This window comes from Falco rusticolus, chromosome Z (genome assembly GCF_015220075.1).
Source record: "Falco rusticolus isolate bFalRus1 chromosome Z, bFalRus1.pri, whole genome shotgun sequence".
Taxonomy (NCBI): domain Eukaryota; kingdom Metazoa; phylum Chordata; class Aves; order Falconiformes; family Falconidae; genus Falco; species Falco rusticolus.
In genome coordinates, this window is record NC_051210.1 from 11586546 (window position 1) to 11606757 (window position 20212).

Consider the following 20212-nt stretch of genomic DNA (forward strand, 5'->3'; position numbering starts at 1 on the left):
TTGACCATTGCAACTATTTTCTTTATCACAAAGAAGAGAAATGGAAGCAAATAGTGGTACAGATGCCTTCAGGGTAGTGAGATTTAATTCTGGCAGGGACAAAGGAAACATTCTCATTACAAACTAGGTCCTTCAAATTTGACAGTGGAAACACCCTGTCAAGAACAGAAAATCTATGTGAATATTATCCTGTATTTTCATTACACATTTTGCATGAATTACACTAGATTTGTCTAAGCTGTAAGGATCAGCATGTTGGGACACTGATCTGTCTTACCCTCCTGAATCTTTGTCTTCCTAAATGAATTAGCTGACAACCTGGGCAGGTGACGTCAGGGCACAAGTGATCTATGACTCATGTCAGTGGCTGATTCAAACCTGGGTCCAGATCATTGTGCTGGTTTTGGCTTTTGGGAGTCTGTTGTGAACTGAAGAAAGACGTAACAATTTAACTAAAAGTTAAATTCAACCTTAGATTACCATTTTCAGATTACAAAGCGAAGTACTGGAACAGATTGCTTAGGAATGCTGTGAATTTTACATCACTGTCACTATGAAAAACAAGTTAGACAAGTATGTCAAGAATCATTTATGTAGAGTTGATCTTGTAGAACAGAAAACCAGAAAAGATGACCTCTCAACATCTTTTATGACTGTGCTTTGAATTTAGATATGGAAGCAACATGTATGTAAAGTAGCCTTTGTGTGTCATTTTAATTATTTGGTTCTGAAGTATGTCTTAAACAGCAACTAATGGGCTGTTTAAGACATCCGAGACTGGAACAAAACAAGGTTTGTTTCAGTCTACATCCTGCATTTTCTTCAACTGATACACTTCCTTGTTACTTTCTTTAAAGAATGTTTATATTGCTTTTTTAAAAACTTGTTTTCTTTATAAATATAATGATGTATTTCTTCAGGCCTCCTGCCAAAGATACTTTGCTGTTTGCTGTGTGAGGTGTTTATAATTATGAACAGGTGTTCCCACTACTTTTTATAAAAAGAACAGTAGAAATTGCACTGATTACTGGGTCTGCAACTCAGTGGGGTGCTAAGGGAGAGAAATTATTTTCCATATCATTTTTAATATGCTGTGCAGAACAATTGCTCTCTGAATCATTCTGTATAAACTACATGCCACCATTGAGAATGAATGCCTCCAATGTCAGTAATTTAAGACAGAAATATGTAGTATTGACATCTGTAGCTTGTTACTCCAAAAGCAGGGCTGCTTGTGATCTAACTGGCCAGCGCTGAAGAATCAGGTCACTTTGTACCCTGGTCAAGATGAGTAAGGGTAGCAGAAGCTGGATAAAAACGTATACACTTAAGCAGGCAGAACAGTAGTTAAAATACACAGGGACAGACCAACTTACATAAATAAAAGTAAATAAAGCTGATTGTTTTATGAAACTGGGGTTTGTTTCTGTTGAAATCAGACACAGATTGGTCTTTGTCGTGGTAGCGCACCAGGAACAGGTGGGGCTTGTGTCACTCAGATGCAGTGGTGACGGAAGCCTTGTCTGTGCTAGCACTAAAGGGCACTGACGTAACGCCAATGCAGCCAGTGAGCAAACCTCTGTCAGGAGGGTCCCTGGTGGCCCCTGGTGCACATCAAACGTGCCTGGATCCATCTTGCTGTTGGGCTGCCCCCATTCATCTCCTTGGCACTTCCCTACTGGAGTCACTGGGCGATGGCAGCTGCAAACACCCCCCCTTAGGCCACGCTCTGAAATTCAGGCTGGCAGTGCTGCAGGACCACCGGGAGCTGTCGGAGGGTCACCGTCCCCCGCAGCAGGAGCCTCCCCAGGCAGCACTGCCGGTACCGGTGACAGCACAGCTGTGGGCTTCGCCGGCGCCGCGGCCGAGGCCTGCACCGAGGAAGCGTCGCTCAGCGGCAACCCCGAGGGCCGGTGGCGTGTGGCCCCCCACCCCCGCGCCTGAGTACCGCGATCGGTGCCGACCCCGCCGAGCGGGGGGCAGCCCCCCCTGGCCCCTGCTCTCCGGGGTGCGGGCCGGGCCAGGGGGACCCCCCCCGACGGCGGTCAGGGAGCAGTGCGGCTGCCGCGCACAAACGGGCGTAGCCGCCTTCCCCAGGGATGGCAGATAACCCTTCCCGCCACATCTCCGGGCCCCGGACCCCGGGCCGGCCGCTACCGACCGCAGCAGCCCTTATCGGCTCTGCCACCCGCCCGGCCGCGGCGGAGGCGGTGTCCTGGGGAAGGAAAGGGGCAGTGCCAGGGAAGATGTAAGAAACCGAAAAGGGAAGAAAAGCGAGGGTTTTAGGGCGAGGGATCTTCGGCCGAGGGAGGAAAGGGGCCTCGCTGAGGGCAAAGCCGGGGGGGGGGCCGCGGGCGCGGCGGCGGCGATAAGGGCCGCCAGCGGGTGCCCCCGCCCCGCCGGGAAGCAGGCGCTAGGGGCAGCGCGACGCCCTCGGCCCGGGGACCGCGGCCTCCCGCCCTCCCCTCGGGCCGCCCTCCCCTCTCCTGGCCGCGGGGAGGATGCGGAGGCAGCGGGGCCACACAGCACCTAGGGGCGCGGAGGCGGCGGCGGGGACATGAGTCCGGGGGGCGGCCGGGCGCTGGGGCCGCTCTTGCTGCTGCTGCTGGCGCTGCCGCAGTGCGTGGGGCGGTGGCGGGGTAAGTGCGGCCGCTCCCCGGGCCCCCGGCCGCACCCGGCGCCGGTCGCTGCGGGCCGCGGCTGGGCCGTGAGGGCGGCGCCCCTCGGGCGAGGCGGAGAAGGCGCGAAGGGGACGGCGGCGGCGGGACGAGGCGGGCGGCGGCGGGAGGAGCGCGGCCCGGCGGTAGGCGCCTGACCTGCCGGCACGGCGGCAGCCGGGCGTTGGTGGTGAGGTGGAGGCGGTGGCGGGCCGTGGTGGGCGGCTGCCCGGCGAGTGGTGAGGGCCATGGCGGCAGCGACCCCCGCACCTGCTGGGCGAGAGGGCCTGGCTGGGGCGGGAGCTGCGCCTGAGGGAGGGCTTGGCTGGTAGGGCTGGAACCGTGTGGTGACTTCGGTGCCAGAGTGAAAAATGTTATGGTACTAAGGGTAAGTAAGTCGTAAAGTTTCATCCGTAGTGGTCGGGGCTGGGGGGGGTGGGGGTGACGACGATGACACGAGCCGTGTGTTATCTCCCGGAGCAGCAATCTGAGGAGGACACTCCCATGCCTTATCAGAAGATTGAGGTATCATGAGGAAGTTCTTACTGTGGCTGTGCGTGAATTTATTTTTCTGATCTAGGTTGGCTGCCGTTGCATGCTGACAGTTGCCTTCTGTCCCTGTTAGGAGCACACACTAAAGTATACAAAAGCATTGAGAGTTAGATGTAGGAATCAATGATGCTTCCCACAAGTCTGAAGGCACTCGGAAATGCCCTGTGAAGTAGAACTGAAATGCTGCGTGTGGAAGAGCAGTTTTATCACAGTGGTAAATTTGGTGCATAAAAAAAGCTGGCTGGAGTGTTTAGCTGCCCTCTCCTTCCAGTTACAGTTATGTATGTACACACTGTGTAAAGTTAGGCACAGTTTTGTCAAAAGCTGCTATATATGCAGTGATATTTGTATTCTGTAAGAACTGCACCATCTTTATCAGTCTTTGCTGTCTTAGAAGAGTGAAAATTTCCATACAGCTATGTGCGGCCTCATGAGATAACATCAGCATGTGCAGTATTAGTTTGATCTTTTAAAATGTAATAAGAGTGTAAGCATATCCATGCTTTGTCTACATTCAAGCCATCCATTCTGAGGTTTATAATTTGGAAAGTCAGTGCATGTATGAAGATAACAAAAAGAGCTTTCAAAAAATGGAGAGAAATGCATGTAACACATTAGAAGTATGAATACAAATGAGAGAAGCTCATATTTTATTACAGTCTCATGTATATTTATAGCCCTATCAAATTACAATAAATTGGGTTGTATATGATATGCTGCTAAACTACTTCTAATATAAAATGATTTCTAAAATGACTTTATTATAAGTGAAGTCACTGAAACCGTAAGGTCGTTGTAATGCCAGGGTGAAAAGTCTTATGTTAACTGAGGAGAAATTACTTTCACTGACTTTAAGTCATTTTCCTCCTGGAAGCATTCGCAACATCATTTTTACGAATAGCATTTATACCATATGCATGTTGATGATACAAAATACAAGTAGATGGATAAATAGCCCAAATGTCTATGCGTAAGTAATAGAAACAATAGAATAAATAAGGAAACAAAGACAAAAGGGAAAGAAAAGGAATATGGAGAAAAGATCAATGTTGGATGAAGCTGTTTATTATATGTCTCATAAGCCTTCCTAACTGCTGAAAAGCTGATTTGCTTGTTGTCAGAGACTAGATGGTTGGAGACAACTGGTGTAGTTATTTTGTTTAATCCTTTCTGTTTATTTTTTATCTTTGGTCTCTGAATACTACGGCTGTGGTTTTCTTGCAAATTTGAAAACGGGGTGGGAGGAGATAGCGTTTTATTCTATGTCTTTTAATCTGGGTGTTATCCTCCATTCCTTGCCAGTTACCCATACCAGACCACCATTATGGTCCGCTTTAAAACAGAGCAAAAAAAAGTAACTGTGTCTTTCTGTTCTTAAAGCAGTTGTGAACAGATCCATTCCAGATGTCTGTGCAACTTGCCACATTCATGCTACATGTCATCAAATTGAAGGAAAAAGTGTCTGCATCTGTAATTATGGATTTGTAGGCAATGGAAGAACCCATTGTCAAGGTAGGCTGCCTGTTCATAAAATGGCAAGAAAGTACATTCCTAAAATGTTCTTTCTTGAGTAATATTATTGAATTTTTCAAAACATGGTAAAAGCTTTCTTATTTCCTGGCAGAATTTCCAAAACAGATAATAGGTGTGGATTGTTTTCTCCATGCACTGCCCCCTCCCCTCCTGCCCAGCTATCCATGAGCTGTACTTTACTTGTACTTGATGTAAATATAATTTTGTACTTAGTTGCTTAACTATTTTATTCAGTTTCTGCTATATAGTGAAGGATTTAAATTAATTTTGTCTTAGAAAATGTAGGGGTTTACCAAACATTTACTTCTAAAACATAAAGTACTGGAATGGTTTATTTAATATTTTTTATCCTAGCTTCAGGAATAGAAACTAAATATGATGGGCTTCACTTAATTCTTCTTTTCAACCTATGCTTCATTGAACTGAAAACTAGATAATAAAACTGACAAAAGTAGCACATTTTTACTGATTTTTCTAGTTCTGGGTAACTAAAAATTAATTTCAGAGTTGAAGATCTGTTCTTAACAGCGTGCATATATACACAGATATGTTAGGTGTGTCTGTTACACAAAAAGTGTTGTTCAGCATTGTTTTACTACTGTAGCTGATATGTCCTTTTAATCCTCTCTCATACATGACAAATCAGTATGTAAATCAAAGGATGATGTCAAATGCTGTGTCTGAGTGTAGGTAATAGCTTACCACTGCTTAAAGGTGAAGGTTTTCCACCTCTTATCTCTTCCACTCCATCTCTTCCCCTTCTTTCACAAGCCCTGGCACCCACTGGGCCCTGCACAGAATTCAGTTTTCTCATTATTGTGGGAGAAAGCAAGCTGTATATTTTGCCATGTTAATTCTCTGCCAGTTGGGTAAGGTCAGCACAAGCTTCATCAAGTGCTGCAGCCAGTGTATGCCACAAGGAAGAGCAGAGGTGGAGAGCAGAGCCCTCTGGTTTCAACAGCTCATAGGTAACTCAGGCTGTGTCATGAAACTTTATTCACAGTTTCATCCAGAGACAACCACCTCTGTTGGTGTAAATACTCCAAATTAGTAGCAGTGTATACATCCCAAATAACTTAGACAAAGTCAGGAGAAGTCAGATTTCACAGGAATGAGTGAGGAGGGAAGGATACTCTACTCTTCTTAAGCTCTTTCTACTGTGTTTTAAATGTGCTGACAGATAAAGATGAATGCCAGATTGGAGCCAGCAAGATCTGTGGAAATCATACATTGTGTCATAATACACACGGAAGTTTTTACTGTGTTTGCCTTGATGGATACCGAGCCTCCAACAACAACAAGACATTTATTCCCAATGATGGCACTAACTGTACAGGTAGACATCGTGAAGGATCTTGAGCACCAGGAATCCAGAACTTACTACTGCACAAATCTGTTTTTCCCTGTCACTTTATAACTTGCTTTCCAAAACTGTATCAGAGCACTTCTTGTGGTGGATGCAGACAGTGATTTGACATCTAGTTTCTAACAGCCATGAATTAGTTCCATTTTGCATTCTTTGCTGTGTTACAAATTAATGCTTCACAGTCGCATTCAAGTGATAATCTTTCCAGAAGAAGCAGCTAGATTAGAGAAAATAAGATGACCCCTATCTTTCCCCCAGAATGTCATACGTATGTTTACTGTAGAATTAGCCAGCTCCTTGTTATGGTGGTAAACTGTTGCAGCTGATTAAGATGCTTGCAGACAGGAAGTTTTTCTGGGGTTGTTGTAGCAGGAGGTAACGCTGGAAACTACTTGGCAGGTAAAACAGAAACAGTTGAAAAGAAAGCTTGCTACAAAACTGAGAGTCTCCTCCTTCCAGATGCTTGGACACCGGGCAATGATAAGCTCCTTTGTTTCCTAGAAAAGCCATCACAAGCTACATAGAACCCATTATGAAATGTTGTATTTGTTTTAAGCTTGGGTCCTAGATTAACTAATTAAAAAAAAACAAACCCCAAATTATTACTAAGTTTGTATATATTTCTCTGAATTTTTAGATATAGATGAATGTGAGGAGTCTGGGCTCTGTGGTCCCAATGCAAGCTGCATGAATACTGAAGGAAGCTACAAGTGTTACTGCAATGATGGTTACAAATTAGAAAATGGAGAGCATTCTTTTCATCCAGATGAAAATATAGTTTCATGCAAAGGTGAGAGTCTTTGGATGCTGGTTTTGCTATTAGATAAAATCAGGTCTTATGTGATATAATAGTACCTGCTCTGACCTGTGCTTTTAAGTCTGCATGGCAGAAGCCCTCTCTGTGGACTTTGCTTGCTGTATGAGTTTTTATTTCTTGGGTTCAGTTTGTTCCAGTGGTGTGTGGATGGTAGGGTCGACACCAGGTATGATTTCTACAGGCTCTCAGCAGTGGTTCGGTTGTGTAGGGTCAGAGAAGCTTAATAATGCTCTGAAGGTGATGTAGTTAGTTTCTGAATAGGAAGAAAGTGTGGTATAATCCATTTGCTTATATATTCACAGTGCATGAAGGGGAAGGGCAGAGAGGATAAACAGCTGGTAAGAGAGGTCATAGGAATGAAACAAGTCTAGTGGAAAGGAATAATAAAATAATAGTTTAGCTATTTATTACATACTGTGGCACCTGCATAAATAAACTTTTCTGTTTATCTTGCCATAACAACCAAAAAAATTTCAGTTTGAATCTGTTCCTCCTTTCTTCTTAGTGTAGATTCTCACAGATGCAAAGTGCTAGCAGTGTAAGCTGTAGTTGTCTAGAGTATGTAATGAACCCAGGCATCCCAGGTGGAAAGAACTGCCTTGATTATGTCCAGCTCTCATTTCTGAATTATTGCAAGGACCATCAGTAAAGCTCACTGCCTGTGGTCCATCCAGTTTTTCCAGCTGGAGTGCTCTGCTTCATTTTGCCAAAATCACTGATAATCCTGCTTATCTCACAGTCTGTGTCACTTGCAGAGTTGGACAAAGGAGCTGAAGGTGTGTAGCTTTTGTATGCAGGCTGGTTCAGTGTGATGAAGGAATTGAGGACCGCATTTCATTTCAGTGCATCCACAGTGCTTCACTTTTTCCATGCGCAGGGAAATAAGGCTGTGCATTGGGGCCTGAAATTTTCCTCTGGTGTTGAGGTACCATTCAGTCATTGATGTAACGAGACTGGCACATGTAAAGCACCATCACATTGCAGTGTCTTCTCTTTGTTGTTGTGAATGGCTCCAGCTGTATGTTAGTAAAGATTTAGATCCAGTACCTGGATCCATGTGCTCCTTCAACTGTGGCCAGTACAACTCTTCAACTCTAATAGTCTACCTTTTTGGCGACCCCTCAGATTCATCAGATTTGGTGTAGTTTGTGACGTGACCATCCAGTTTAGCCCATTTTAAAGTGTTTTTTTGTTGTGATTATTGTACTGTGAGTTCTTTTGACCCAGTCTCTTTGCAGAAATTGGATGTGGTTCACCTCCTGAAATGAAGCATGGCTACATTGTAGGGAACTACAGCTTGCTACCAGGAAGTGCAGTTCATTATGAATGTAAAGAAGGGTTTTACAGCAACGAGGGGAAGTTCTCATATTGCACTGCAAACGAAACTTGGGAACCTTCCACTTTAAGCTGTAAAGGTGAGAAGAGTCTTAAATCTTTCTTAAATTCTTTAAGGGAGTTTATGCATAAGAGGAAGTGTGTTTGTGAGACAGTCGACTGTTTCCTCAGTCTGAAGGGTAATTTTCAAGATCTGGCTATTTGCAAAAAAAAAAAAAAAAAAAAAAAAAAAAAAGATGTGCCACCTCTTCTTGTTAGTGTAGTGTCATTTTTGATGCTGATTCTTGTGTTTTTATAGATATTGCAATGTGTCCTTCTGCCTGTGAACCAAGGCCTAGAAAACTAGATTTCTGTAGCCTTTCGTGGGAAAAGCTACTGAGTTGGAAGGCATCAGTGACCTTTCATGAAAAGGAGCAAATTTTCTGACAGCTTGTGAAATTTTTTTCCAGGGGTTGACAGTAAAGAGAGGTGTCATACCACCCCTCATCTCTGGATAGCCTTTGTGATTTTAAAAGCATTTGCATGACCACATTTCCCATGACCATCTTTGAAACTTCCACTTGCTTTGGTGTTCCAATTGCCCATTCTGTTGAAGTATTGCTGCTTACAAGTGAAGGATTATCTGTTCCTCTGCGTATTTAGAAAGTCTATACATTAGTTAAATGACACTTGAAGTGCTAGCTAAGAGAAGCTACAGCGTATAACAATTCTAGGGGGGAGAACTGTCATTATCACTTAGGGAGGAGAGTTCCTTCTCTCAAAATACAAAAGCCCTCTTGGTTTCTAAAACTTTCCCATTTTCTAACTAACACACAGACACACACACACACACATGAAAGTGGATAGAAATGTGAGGTTTGTGTGTGTGTCTATGGGAAGTGAATACATTAGAATAAAGATGCTAAATCACTGTGGCTGAGAGAAGTGAAATATTAAATATCACCAGAAAATTAATAAGAAGGAAAAGATAAAACAATACAAAATTACTGACATAAAAAATAAAACAGTTGAAATGCCAGTTTTCTCAAAAAATAAATAAAGGACAAGGAATCTGAAAACAAAAATGAAGTGCCCAAAGTCTCAAGAGGTCTGTAAAGAAAGCTTGTGGGATGCAGTCCTTATGAGTTGTTGGTACATTTGTTTTATATTAATATTCTTCAGTGATTGCTTTTTCATGTAGTTTTTTATATCTACAATCAAACAGTAGGCCAGGTCAGAGTTTCTGAACACATCTGTCATGGTTAATTGAAATAAAATACATCAACCACCAAGAAACAGCCCACGAATCTGAAATGACAAACCTATTTCCTCTTGGTATTGCAATCTTTTTTCCTGGACCTCAGTTAGGACTTCTCTTTTTGTAAAACCATCAGGTCTGATTTTTTTTTCTTTTTAATAGTGGCAAAGGCACCTTTAAATAGTTCTTTAAATTCCGAGAATTTTCTTGTTAATTATTTATTGCTAATTCAATAATTTCTTCTGGCCAGGTGTAATGTCTTCTTTTTCAGAAAAAGCAGTGTTTGTCTTTTGTCTTCCTTCTTATTGTGATATAGGAGTTTTGTTTATATAGTCATGATGAAACTGGCCATTGAAGGTAGGTCAGACTCGGTAAGGTGTGTGACCTAACATCAAGGTACTGTAAGTGGGGCAGATCTCCTTGTTTTATTTAAATGTAAGTGTATGGATGTAACATGTCTGTGAAGAGTATAGCTTCCCTGGAATATTAATAAAAAAATTGTCTTCAGATGAAGTAAACTGTTGAATGTGATGTTGTGTCATGCTAACGTGAGTGCCTTTTAGATGGCTTAGAAAATACCTTAGAAAAAGGACATCTTGTCAAACAAATTGCTTTTTGGTACTACTTGCTTTGTTTTATGCATTTGTAATTGACAACTTGGCATGTTTGTGAATAGACCAACTATTACAATATGTTTTGAACATCATGTAGACTCTGGCTTTAACAGGAAGCTTTTGTATTGTATGCTGTAACCTCTTCTATGGTTTTGCCTTTCTTGGGTCCTTGTGCACTTTTTAGAATTTTACTTCCTAAAGGCAGTTTCTGCTTGTCTGTCTCCCTCTGACTGTTGCTTACTTCAAATGATACAGAACCAGCTTGCCACTTGTAATCAGGATTGTAAAAGCAGGAGAATCTTAAAGATTAAAGAAAAAAAAAACAAACAAAAAAACAAAACCAGGCCATTTTCTCTATATTAGCAGCCAGGCTGAGGAAGGAGTCACAGATTTAGCAGGCCATTCTGAGAGAAAGACAGAGAAGTCATTGTGTTTGGAAGCAGCTCTGGAGTAGCTACAGCATGCTTAGTTACATTGGGGGTGTTGCAGAGGACATGAGGGAGTGAGTGTTGGGTTACTGCAGGAAAAGAGGCTTAGTTGATAACAACAAAAAAAATACTCGCTGAGTGCAGTTGTCATTTCTTATGCTGCTTGACTAACAGATTTATCTTCCTCTTTATACCTCTCCCTAGGTGTGGATTGTGGGGTTCCACCTTCTGTTTTAAATGCACATCCAGTATTTGTAACTGGGACCACATATGGAAGTGAAGTTATTTATAGTTGTGTCGATGGTTACTTTGTTGCAAGCGGCAATCAGACTGCAGTCTGCAATGCCAGAGGACAGTGGGATGGCACTGATTTGGTGTGCAAAGGTAAATGAAATTTGCCTTCAAATTTATTTGGCATAGATACTGTTACAACCACCATAATAAATCGCAGACATCAGTTAGAGACATCCTCTTTGGGTACTCAGATTATACAGTCTTCTGGCATATGAAGTTCAGTCACAAAATAAAAGTGGTATATTAAACAGGGTTTTTTTTTTTAATCTGTGCTGCTAATGAAGCTGCAATAAATTATTAAATGTTAACATATAAGACCAAAATCCCAGTGCATGTCAAGCATTGGGATTATCATGAAATGAAAATTCAACCTGAATTCCTGCCATTTTTCTATGTCAATATCTGTGCTGTGGTTGAAGCCACTGCTCCAAAATTGAACCGCTATTAGCAGTTAGTGTCCCCTTAAAATTCCCATATTTGACCAGTTACCATTTGCAAACTATGACTGCTCAAGCATGCTATTGTTATTTGACATGACTCATAAATCCCTTATGTTACTGCGATTTGGAAGAGTGCAGCCTAACAAGTTCCTTGACAAAGGGAAAAACTCAGAAAAGAAGAAGAAAAAAAAGGTATATTTAAAAAAGAACTATTTTGCCCACCAAAATGTATAGTCTATTTTTTACTCTGAACTCATTAATTAATTAATGTGACCTCAGGATAATTACAGTCTTCAGTCAGTTTTTACATTGGCATAACTTCACTTTTCCATTCATTGGGTGATAAGTACCTTTTCAGTTTAATCCAGCAGGGTAGAGTCTTCTGTTCATTGCAATCAAACATAGTAATTTTTTTGAATATGCAATTTATATGTTACAACAACTCTCTACTTTTAGAATTTTCTTTAATATTCTTATTCTGTGTCACCAGTCTAAACAGAAGGTTCAATATGTTGCACAGAAACATACTTCTGCATTTATGCTTTTCAGTCTGATTACAGGATGGCTGTGGACAGATAGCTGGAGTTAAGCAGCAGTAATTTTTGTGTCTCATCACATACTGTCCTTCTATAAACTAAGCATATTCTTTGCATGTGCATTAGTTATTCTGAATATTGTTCTGACAATTTACGGTAGGTACATACATTCATACACACTGGGATATGAAAAGGAATGTAATCGTGATGGTGGATGTATTGGCCATTGCAATATCTGTTTAACTTTTCTTTGAAAGGCTGTACAGATCTTGATTCTATAAACTTTGTTTTTCACTTCTTTGTTTTCCTTTGTATGAGTAGAATTTCAGAATCACTTATTAAACAGTTTTAAAAGCACTTGTTTTCTGCATATAAGCTTTAGTAAAAGTCAGATTTTAATTCTTACATTGTTTACTTCTTGCAAGTAAAGTGATGCAGAATCTTTTATTGGGGTCTGGTGTTCATTGTGGATTTGAAAGGGAATTTTAACCCTAGTAATATTCTATTGATTTGTCTTCACTCTCTATTCTTTTTTGTTCCATAAATTTATCATGGAAACCTCTGAGCAAATGAATTAATTTATAAGTGCTTTAGCCCAGCTTTCTAATTATCTCTAAAGTGGTCTGAATAATCCATCAAATTTTCCCCCAGAAGTGCTCTTTGTGCTTGCCTGTTCCAGCTTCTTTTTTTTTTTTTTTTTCTTAAATCCACTGGCAAAGGAACATAACCTTCTTGATGCTGTTCTTTTACATCACTCCTTGGACCGTGTGTTGTTTTTCAGATCTATTGTTCCTAATCATAGGTAAAATAAAGGAATAAACAGCATGTGGAGGATAAGACAGTGTTGCAGGGAGATAGATCCATTTGTAAAAATTTGCTTAGAGATCCTTGTTCTCCATTTCTAAACAGGATGCTTTTTTGTTTTATTTTTTATGGTTCATCTTGAAGGATAAGTGTTCCATCTTGCTAGAAAGTCTCCAGTCACAGAATTCTGGGTTCTAAAGGGCTAACCTGACTTCTGGAAATCCCTGGGAAGTGAAAAAATAGTGAAGTGTTACTTGCTGGAACAGTTAATCTCTCTTCTTAAACACATTGATATGCCTTACTTGTTTTAATTTTCAGGTTTTGATACACTGTTTTTCTGTCCCAGAAATAGACTGTGGCAAACCTTTGCTGATTCCACACACAGAAATGACCTGGGACAACTCTACCACTCTGTGGAGCAGAGTGTACTATCAGTGTAAAGATGGATATTATTCTAATGGAGACAGGAATTTTTCAGAATGCACAACAGATCAGTCATGGGAGAATATTACGTACATATGCAAAGGTAAATATTACTGTAGGAGTTGCCGTGGGATTTGCTATTTATATAGTTTCTCATTCTTGTTCTGAAGGTAGGAACAGGAGGAAGGATGAAGGCAAGAAATCCATTTCTGATTTATGATGTAGGGAATGTGGTAGTACTTTGGATGGAAAGGTCGTGGAAGAGAATTTTAACTGGGCAACAGTTTCTAGTGGATGACACAGATCTTTCTGTTAGCTGTCTAGCTTTTTATTTCAAACAGAAAGGGTCTAATGCAACTGGAGTTTTATTGCTGCACTGAGAACCTTCAGCTTTAAAAGCCAGGAGAATGTCACTAGATGAACACAAGGCATTTAACACTGTTTTTTTGTGGCACTAATAAAGTGCCCTGTGATGAATATAGGGCAATGGAATCCAGAACTTTGGTCCTTTTTTGTTTTTTTTTTTTTCCTCCTCTCATAATGCCCAAGGTAAACTTTGCTCATGGTTGCCTTTCCAACCTAGATACAGTTGTCTGAATTTCAGTCCAAAAGGATTTTCTGTAAAAGAATTGGGCCCTGAGAAGGGAGATACGTAACAAAGATGTCATAATGTGGGCTTGGAAACAGGATGTACTGACATTTTAATAGTAATAGCAAAAAAATAGCAGGTTTTAGACTATGGCTGTTGTGTTCCTTAGTGTTGTTCTGTGTCCTCAGAAAGACGTATCACAAGATAGCTCTACAACTGTCCATCTCTTGTTCTCAAGCCTTGGAACATCCACATGTTACTCAGAAGGACTTGCAGGATGTCTTTGCTACTGCTTCACAGACCAAGCATTTACACAGAGTTGCCACTTGATGCCTCTCTTGCCTCACTTCATGTCTTGAGCATTAACTGCAAGTATAAACCTGTGATGTCAAATAAAATGAGCGTACAGAAAAGCAGTTCGGTCACTTTTTATAGTGCCCTACTAAAAATGGAACTGCTGTTGTTAGAAGTAAAGGTTCTTATTTGATTCAGGCAATTTGCATAGCAGCACTGCTGAATTGGTTTTGAAGTCAGCATTGTGTAGAGTAGCTAGTTAATCAGGTGTGTCAGTCTTTGCAATGCCAAGAGTTCTGTCTTGAGCACTCTGAAACTTTGAAGGGCTTGAACCTGCAGACTGCATTCACAGCATTACTATGGATTTCAGCAAGAGCTTTGCCAGAGGCAAAAATGTAGACTCCAGTGTTGGATCAGAGGGCCAAAAAAGTCAGTTGCAGTCAAGTAGAATGGAAAAAAGCTTTTAAAAAATAACCTGACCAGTCCAGGGTTCTTTGGGAGGGGAAAAAAAAATCATGAAAGGGAAACTTGTTCAGAGGTCCTCAGCTTCTTAGCTTCTCCGTTTTTCGCACTTACTAGAGCTAAATGGCTTTGAAATGAAATTCGTGTTTCAGTAATGATGCATTTCAGATGTATATGATCTTAAGTGTGTGTGTAATTAATCAGTAATTCCCATTAAAATGAGAGAAAACCATGTACCATTCCAAAATAACTTATGATAGAAGTCAGAAAACCATTTGTCTTTTTCTACTGCCTGATAAACATCATTAGAAGTGAGAAATTCCCCTAAGCATGTCCCCCTTGGCAAATAATCACTTCTTCATTTTTTAAGAAGTGATTGCTATGGAATGCCCTTTATTTGTGTTGTCTGTTGCACTGTCTGTTCAGTTATATAGTAAATGGTTTTGTGTGTGTGATAAATATAAAAGTATATTTAATTGTAGATGGTTTAAATATGGAAAAAATTGCTTACAAAATTAATATTACTGAGAGGTGCTGATTCGATTAAGCCACCAGCGGTGAAGTCTGATGATAGTCAGCTGGATTACAGCCTTCCTTTCCCAACCCTTGATGTGTGTATAATGCAAAAATATATATATATCTAAATTCAAGTGATTAAGGTGCAGAGAACATACCAGCAATTAAATACCTGCTGTCCAGTATGCTCAACATGTAAGTCTGGACATCCTGTACAACTTGTCCTGGAAGATGAACTTTTTCCCCTACTAGGCAGAAATGCATGGTTTCATTTATTTTCATTGCAGAAATGGTGTGCTGTTATTCCAGGCATACATTGCACCTGGTGGGATTTCGTAGGAAATCTGGGAAGTCTATTTTCAGAATGGAAAAAAGATCCCCTGGGGGGAATAATATCGCTGTTTGTTACAGGGGAGGGCTATGGCTATAAAGTGCTATAGCATTCAGTGGTGGAATACAAAATCATTTGAAACAAGCTTGATTTTCCCATTTTCAATTTCAGAGGAGAAATTGTCAACTTAAACTTTTTCGGTAGTAATATTTATCTTACTGATAGAGGTTCTGGGTGTGGGCATAAACTTGAACATAAGGTAACATAAGAATTATAGTTGCTATTTTTTATAAAAGGGAAAAGTATAAAATGAAGCCTTTGCTCTCATGTTTTTCTTTTTGATAGATTCTGCAAATAAAGTTTTTTTTTTTTAACTTATCATGGCTGTAACACAGCCAGAAAAAAGGTGATTTGTGCCTTGGCTATCTGAGATACTTGTTCCTAAATCTGCACTTGCAAATGGTACAGTGTGCAATGTATATTGTAAGCTATTATCAAGTCCATGAAGTATATAATCTTGAGAAGGCAGGGTGAGGGACTGGAGGCTGTCTGAAATGAAAATATGTAAATGAGTTGATTTTATCTTTCATTGAACTTGTATATAAATGTTTAATATTAAATATTGGGAAGGACTAACATAGGTGCTGAAGTAGAATATTTTTCCCTTGTAACAGGTGTCGATTGTGTATGTGCGTGGCTGTACATACATACACACACATGTAGCTTAACTTTTGGGAACCTACTTCTTGCACATCCTGGGAAAGTTAAGATGCAGTATGGTGAATAGGGTGCTTACAGGGTTGTCTTGCTCTTAATACCGTGTGCAGCTGTAAAGCTGGTACTTTTTTCAGTCTTCATTACAATTACAAAGGGGTCAGTTCATGCACAAAGGGGGTAGTGTCTGGTGCAGTTTTCTGTGATAATTGGACAATTGTTAGGGATATTTTGGAGGGAGATAATCCTTTTACCTACTGCAGCTCTCTTCATCCTGTTTGCAGAGTCCTCCAGTGTAGTATTCATCAAGCATTTTCCAATTTCCCAGTCCCAAGTCCTAAGGACATCCTTGTCATGGGGAGAGCTTTTTCACAGTATTTAATCTATCCTTTCTGTAACAGTTGGCTCTAGTCCTGGCTATAAGCACATAGGCTGGGTTGACTGCTGCTCATTATTCTGATCCCAGAAAACTCCTTCTCTGGAAAACTCCTTCTCTATGTCTGTGTTCTTTGGAGGTTGTTAGTATTTGGTGTGTTTAGCATCTATTGGTGTGGGTAGCAACAATATGGTGTCAAGACAGACAGTTTGTCCAATTTTCTTATGTTTATCCAAGGAAAAGAAAATACAAGTCTGCATTAGAGAATAACTTCTCAGTATTTAAAGAAGTTTCCAGTAGCATTGTTATTAGAAATGCATTTATTGAAATGGTTTTTTTAATATAATAAGTAAAATACTGTCCTTGCAAAAGAAGCAGCTTCTGCACATGGGTGGGAAAAATCCATGGATATGTAAAAAGGCTGGAGGAAGGGGTGAATCCCACCTGCCTGGAAAGGTGATGTGTATTATTGGTAAAGCATTCCAAAACTCAGGCAGCGGGGAATATCTGTTGCAGTGAAAAGGGAAAATTGACCTGTGTCCCTTTAATGCTGAGTTTGACGGCACAGCAATCTTACTAGTTTGTTGTGAGAGCCTTCCAAGGTAGTGTTAATAGAGGAAAAAATGATCCAGTCCCAACATCCTGTGAACCTGGAGCTCAAAAAGGGGCAAAATCATTCTTCACAGTAGTGCACATTCTGTCTGATCCTAAGCTTGGAGCTTCTGCGTCATAACCTTTTGTGTGCATGCTGTTTTTTACCTCACCTCTTACTAAATGCAATGTTAAATGTCCACCTTTTACTAAAGGTTGGTTTTCTGTTTCAGAATGCTTCATTTTTCTGTGTTTTGACTCCCCACCCACAGAGTTTAGCTGTGTGTCCTGGTCTCTGGAGATTTTGTTGAGATAATCACATAGAACTTGGGTATTATGGTAGTGAAGAGTATCTTCAAAACATCAAGGGGATAAGGTGTTAGTTGGTTTTGAGACATTTCCTAGAAAATTGGTGTTGTATGATAGAACTGAAAATCCTAACAGGTGAAGAGAGTGGAGGATACTTGCTAAATACATGATTCAGTGATTTGAAGGTTTAGAAGGAAGAGTGGTTTGATGAATTGGTCCAAAGAAGGCAAAGCAGATTGTCCACACTGTGCACTTTAAAACACTGCAGAAAAGGGAAAGAATACTTTCATAGTGGAAAAAAAAGGAAAAAAAAAAAAAAGCTTGGAAGAAATCAGAAGCAAAATCAGAATCTAGTCTGGAATAAACAGAGCAGGATTGTCTGTCAGGTGTAATTTAATTTAATTTTAACTGTAGACCAACAGCAAAGATAATTCCCATGTAACTGAGAGGGTCTAGTTACTTACTTTTTAATCCAGAATTGTTTTCCCTTTGCTTTCACTTTCCCTTCTTCTCCTGTGCTTTATTCCTGTTCCCAATGACTGATTTCCACTCTAGCTAGAATCCTCCAGGATGTCAGTTTTTAGCTTCTCACTTGTACAGTAAGAGATGATACAGAAAGGCAGCTGGAATGTTTCTGTGTTGGCAGCATCAGTAATTTCCATACAACAGTGAATGGGTTAACTGTCACTGTCCTAATTTTTGTTCCTAGCTATGTCAACAGTTACGAGTTTAACAGAAAAGGTGTCACTCTCACATCTGTGGGCATTGATTCAAAACCCAGGGTTTGGTAGTAATAAGCTCCCTATCAAACCATTAGGATAATTATAGTCATCAGTGAAAAGGATCTGATTTGCCTTAGTTTTTGTAAAGGCCTAACTTGATGTGTTAAATCCAGACATACGTTAATCTGGTAATTTCTTTAATTGCCTGGAAAAAGGTGGAGTCTGTGTTATGAGAGGTGGTACTTCTTAGATCATAGTGATGCAACCCAGTTAACAGTTAAACAAAAAAACCCATAGCTTTTTGCAGGGCTGTTTAGGCTTTTGTTTGTTTGGTTTTTTGAAACGATGTTAATAATCACCCAGTTTGCAATGGCGAATACTAGTCTTGGGGAACCTCTTTCAGGTGGGGTAATCCCAGCCCATCTAATCCTGTCTAATGTGACACCCTTGATTGATGCATCTTTCCTCTGTAAGTATGGTCACAATTGCATCTCTTATGTTTTTGTCAGTCTGCTTCAATGCATGAGTTACTCTGCCTCCTGTTTGTCTCCTGGTAATGTTTTTAGACCAAAGGAAGTAGTAAATCATTAATTATCTTGTCTATTCCTTCCTGCATGATGGTCTCTACCTATAGCTTTTCTGTTTCTCTGTGGATTTCCTCTGTGTAAAGTTTGGGGCTGAAGGTGAAAACCTGCTAATTTTGCAATTCTAGTTAAACTGGGAGCAAGTAGGTTACTCAAAATGTGGAAAACTCATAAAAATTTATCATGCTATCCTAAATGGTATAAATACTGAAGATATGTCTGTAAAATAAATTCGTGTACATTTGAGAAAGTTATTGTGCAAGAGGTGTTTGCCTATATGCTATGGAACAGGTGCCTTGAAACAGTCTGAGCAGAAGTTCTCCTTGAAGCATTGTTTGCTCTCCGTTTAATTTCTGCATCTGAACATATGAGTGGTGCATGTTTATAGCAGATGGCACTTGCAGCATCATTCACAGTTTTCACAGGACTGAACAGGCAAAACATACATAAAAGCTAGTATTTGGATTTCTTCTTTCCCTAAATTGCATGCTTGTGTGGAGATTGGTGGTTGGAGCTCTGTGAGTTGTGCACGTGTGGATGCTCTTTTAGCTACTTGCAGAAGATGAAATATTGGATTGAAGCTGATTCTATCTGCTTTCTGACAAATACCATTTCTTCATGCAAGTTCAAAAATGCTTCACTGCTAACGTGTATCTTGGGCTGAAGTCAGTGGTAGTCAAGTGTTCTTACAGCTGTGGAGTAGTGGATTGTACGTGTGGAGGAAGTTAGGTGGTTTTAATGAGTGTTCAGACACAGGGTTGTGGTTTTTTTCCCTGAGTCAGCAAATAATAACACTGAGTACTGGGAGCTGAGCTCACATAGGTTGTTAAGTGAAGAATTAAGGTTGGCCTTTACAGCACAGGGTTAAGGCAGAAGACCATGAAAGTACAGGCATTTATGCACTGGCTGTAATTACTAAGATTTTCCTACACACTCGGGCACAGAGAGAGGCCCTGCTTCCTAGCAGAGCGTTTGAAAGGGGAGTAAAAAAGACAGACTTTCACTCCTTGTTTTCCTCTTAGAATTAATTTCTTGGGCTTTCTTAACATGATTTCTCACCTTCTGATGCTCACTGGCACTGTTGAATCACTTCGTTACTTACTTTATGTGTTTTCCCATTTTTGTTCTGTATACCAGCACTCCTATTTCCTGTCTGCTAACCGCCAGTGCTGTTTTTATCTCTCTACCCTCTCACAGATTTACCTTTCAGTATTTGACTTCAGGATCTTTTTCCACCCTTCTGCTCTGGTCTCCAGGCATTCGCATATCGCTTCTAGGACCCTTTCTCTTGGGATGGAAGGGAGGTTGTGAGGGTAACCTGGAGGTCAGTGGAGCAGCTGTGGCATCCAGTGGCCTTCTCTGTTAATCACAAGTTGACATTTCTAGTGCTGAACTATGAGGAAACTGGGGGTCGTTACTTGTCCCATCTCATTTGTGAGTCTGAGTGAAAGCTATTGATTGAAATCGGGTATGTTGACAACCTGAATGCCACTGTCTGCTAAGATGTCATACTAAGGCCTGGCATGTATAGAGCATTTCCTGTTGAGAGAGCCCAAGCTGTGGAAGACACTAGCACTGTTAGATTTCACAGAACTAACCTGTTAGGGAACCTGTTTTCCTCTAGGTGTGAGGACAGTTTTTTCAGAGATACCTTTGTGCTGTTATTGGGTTATACTGTTGGGATTAAT

General features: G+C 40.7%; 1 protein-coding gene across 15 annotated transcripts in view; it reads left to right on the plus strand.

Moving 5' to 3' along the window:
- The first annotated feature begins 2272 nt into the window (after positions 1-2272).
- SUSD1 (sushi domain containing 1) overlaps positions 2273-20212 on the plus strand; it is a 52574-nt gene continuing 34634 nt past the window's right edge. The window contains exons 1-7 of one of the 15 annotated variants that reach the window (XM_037373148.1): positions 2273-2639; positions 4590-4721; positions 5923-6078; positions 6746-6898; positions 8164-8340; positions 10744-10923; positions 12960-13139. In XM_037373148.1, the coding sequence (XP_037229045.1) occupies positions 2558-2639; positions 4590-4721; positions 5923-6078; positions 6746-6898; positions 8164-8340; positions 10744-10923; positions 12960-13139 (1060 nt within the window). In that variant the 5' untranslated portion in view covers positions 2273-2557. Of the gene's footprint in view, positions 2640-2800; positions 3050-3221; positions 3433-4589; positions 4722-5922; positions 6079-6745; positions 6899-8163; positions 8341-10743; positions 10924-12959; positions 13140-20212 lie in introns of those variants that run through there. The other 14 variants (XM_037373152.1, XM_037373143.1, XM_037373144.1 and 11 more) reach the window with 14 other exon arrangements.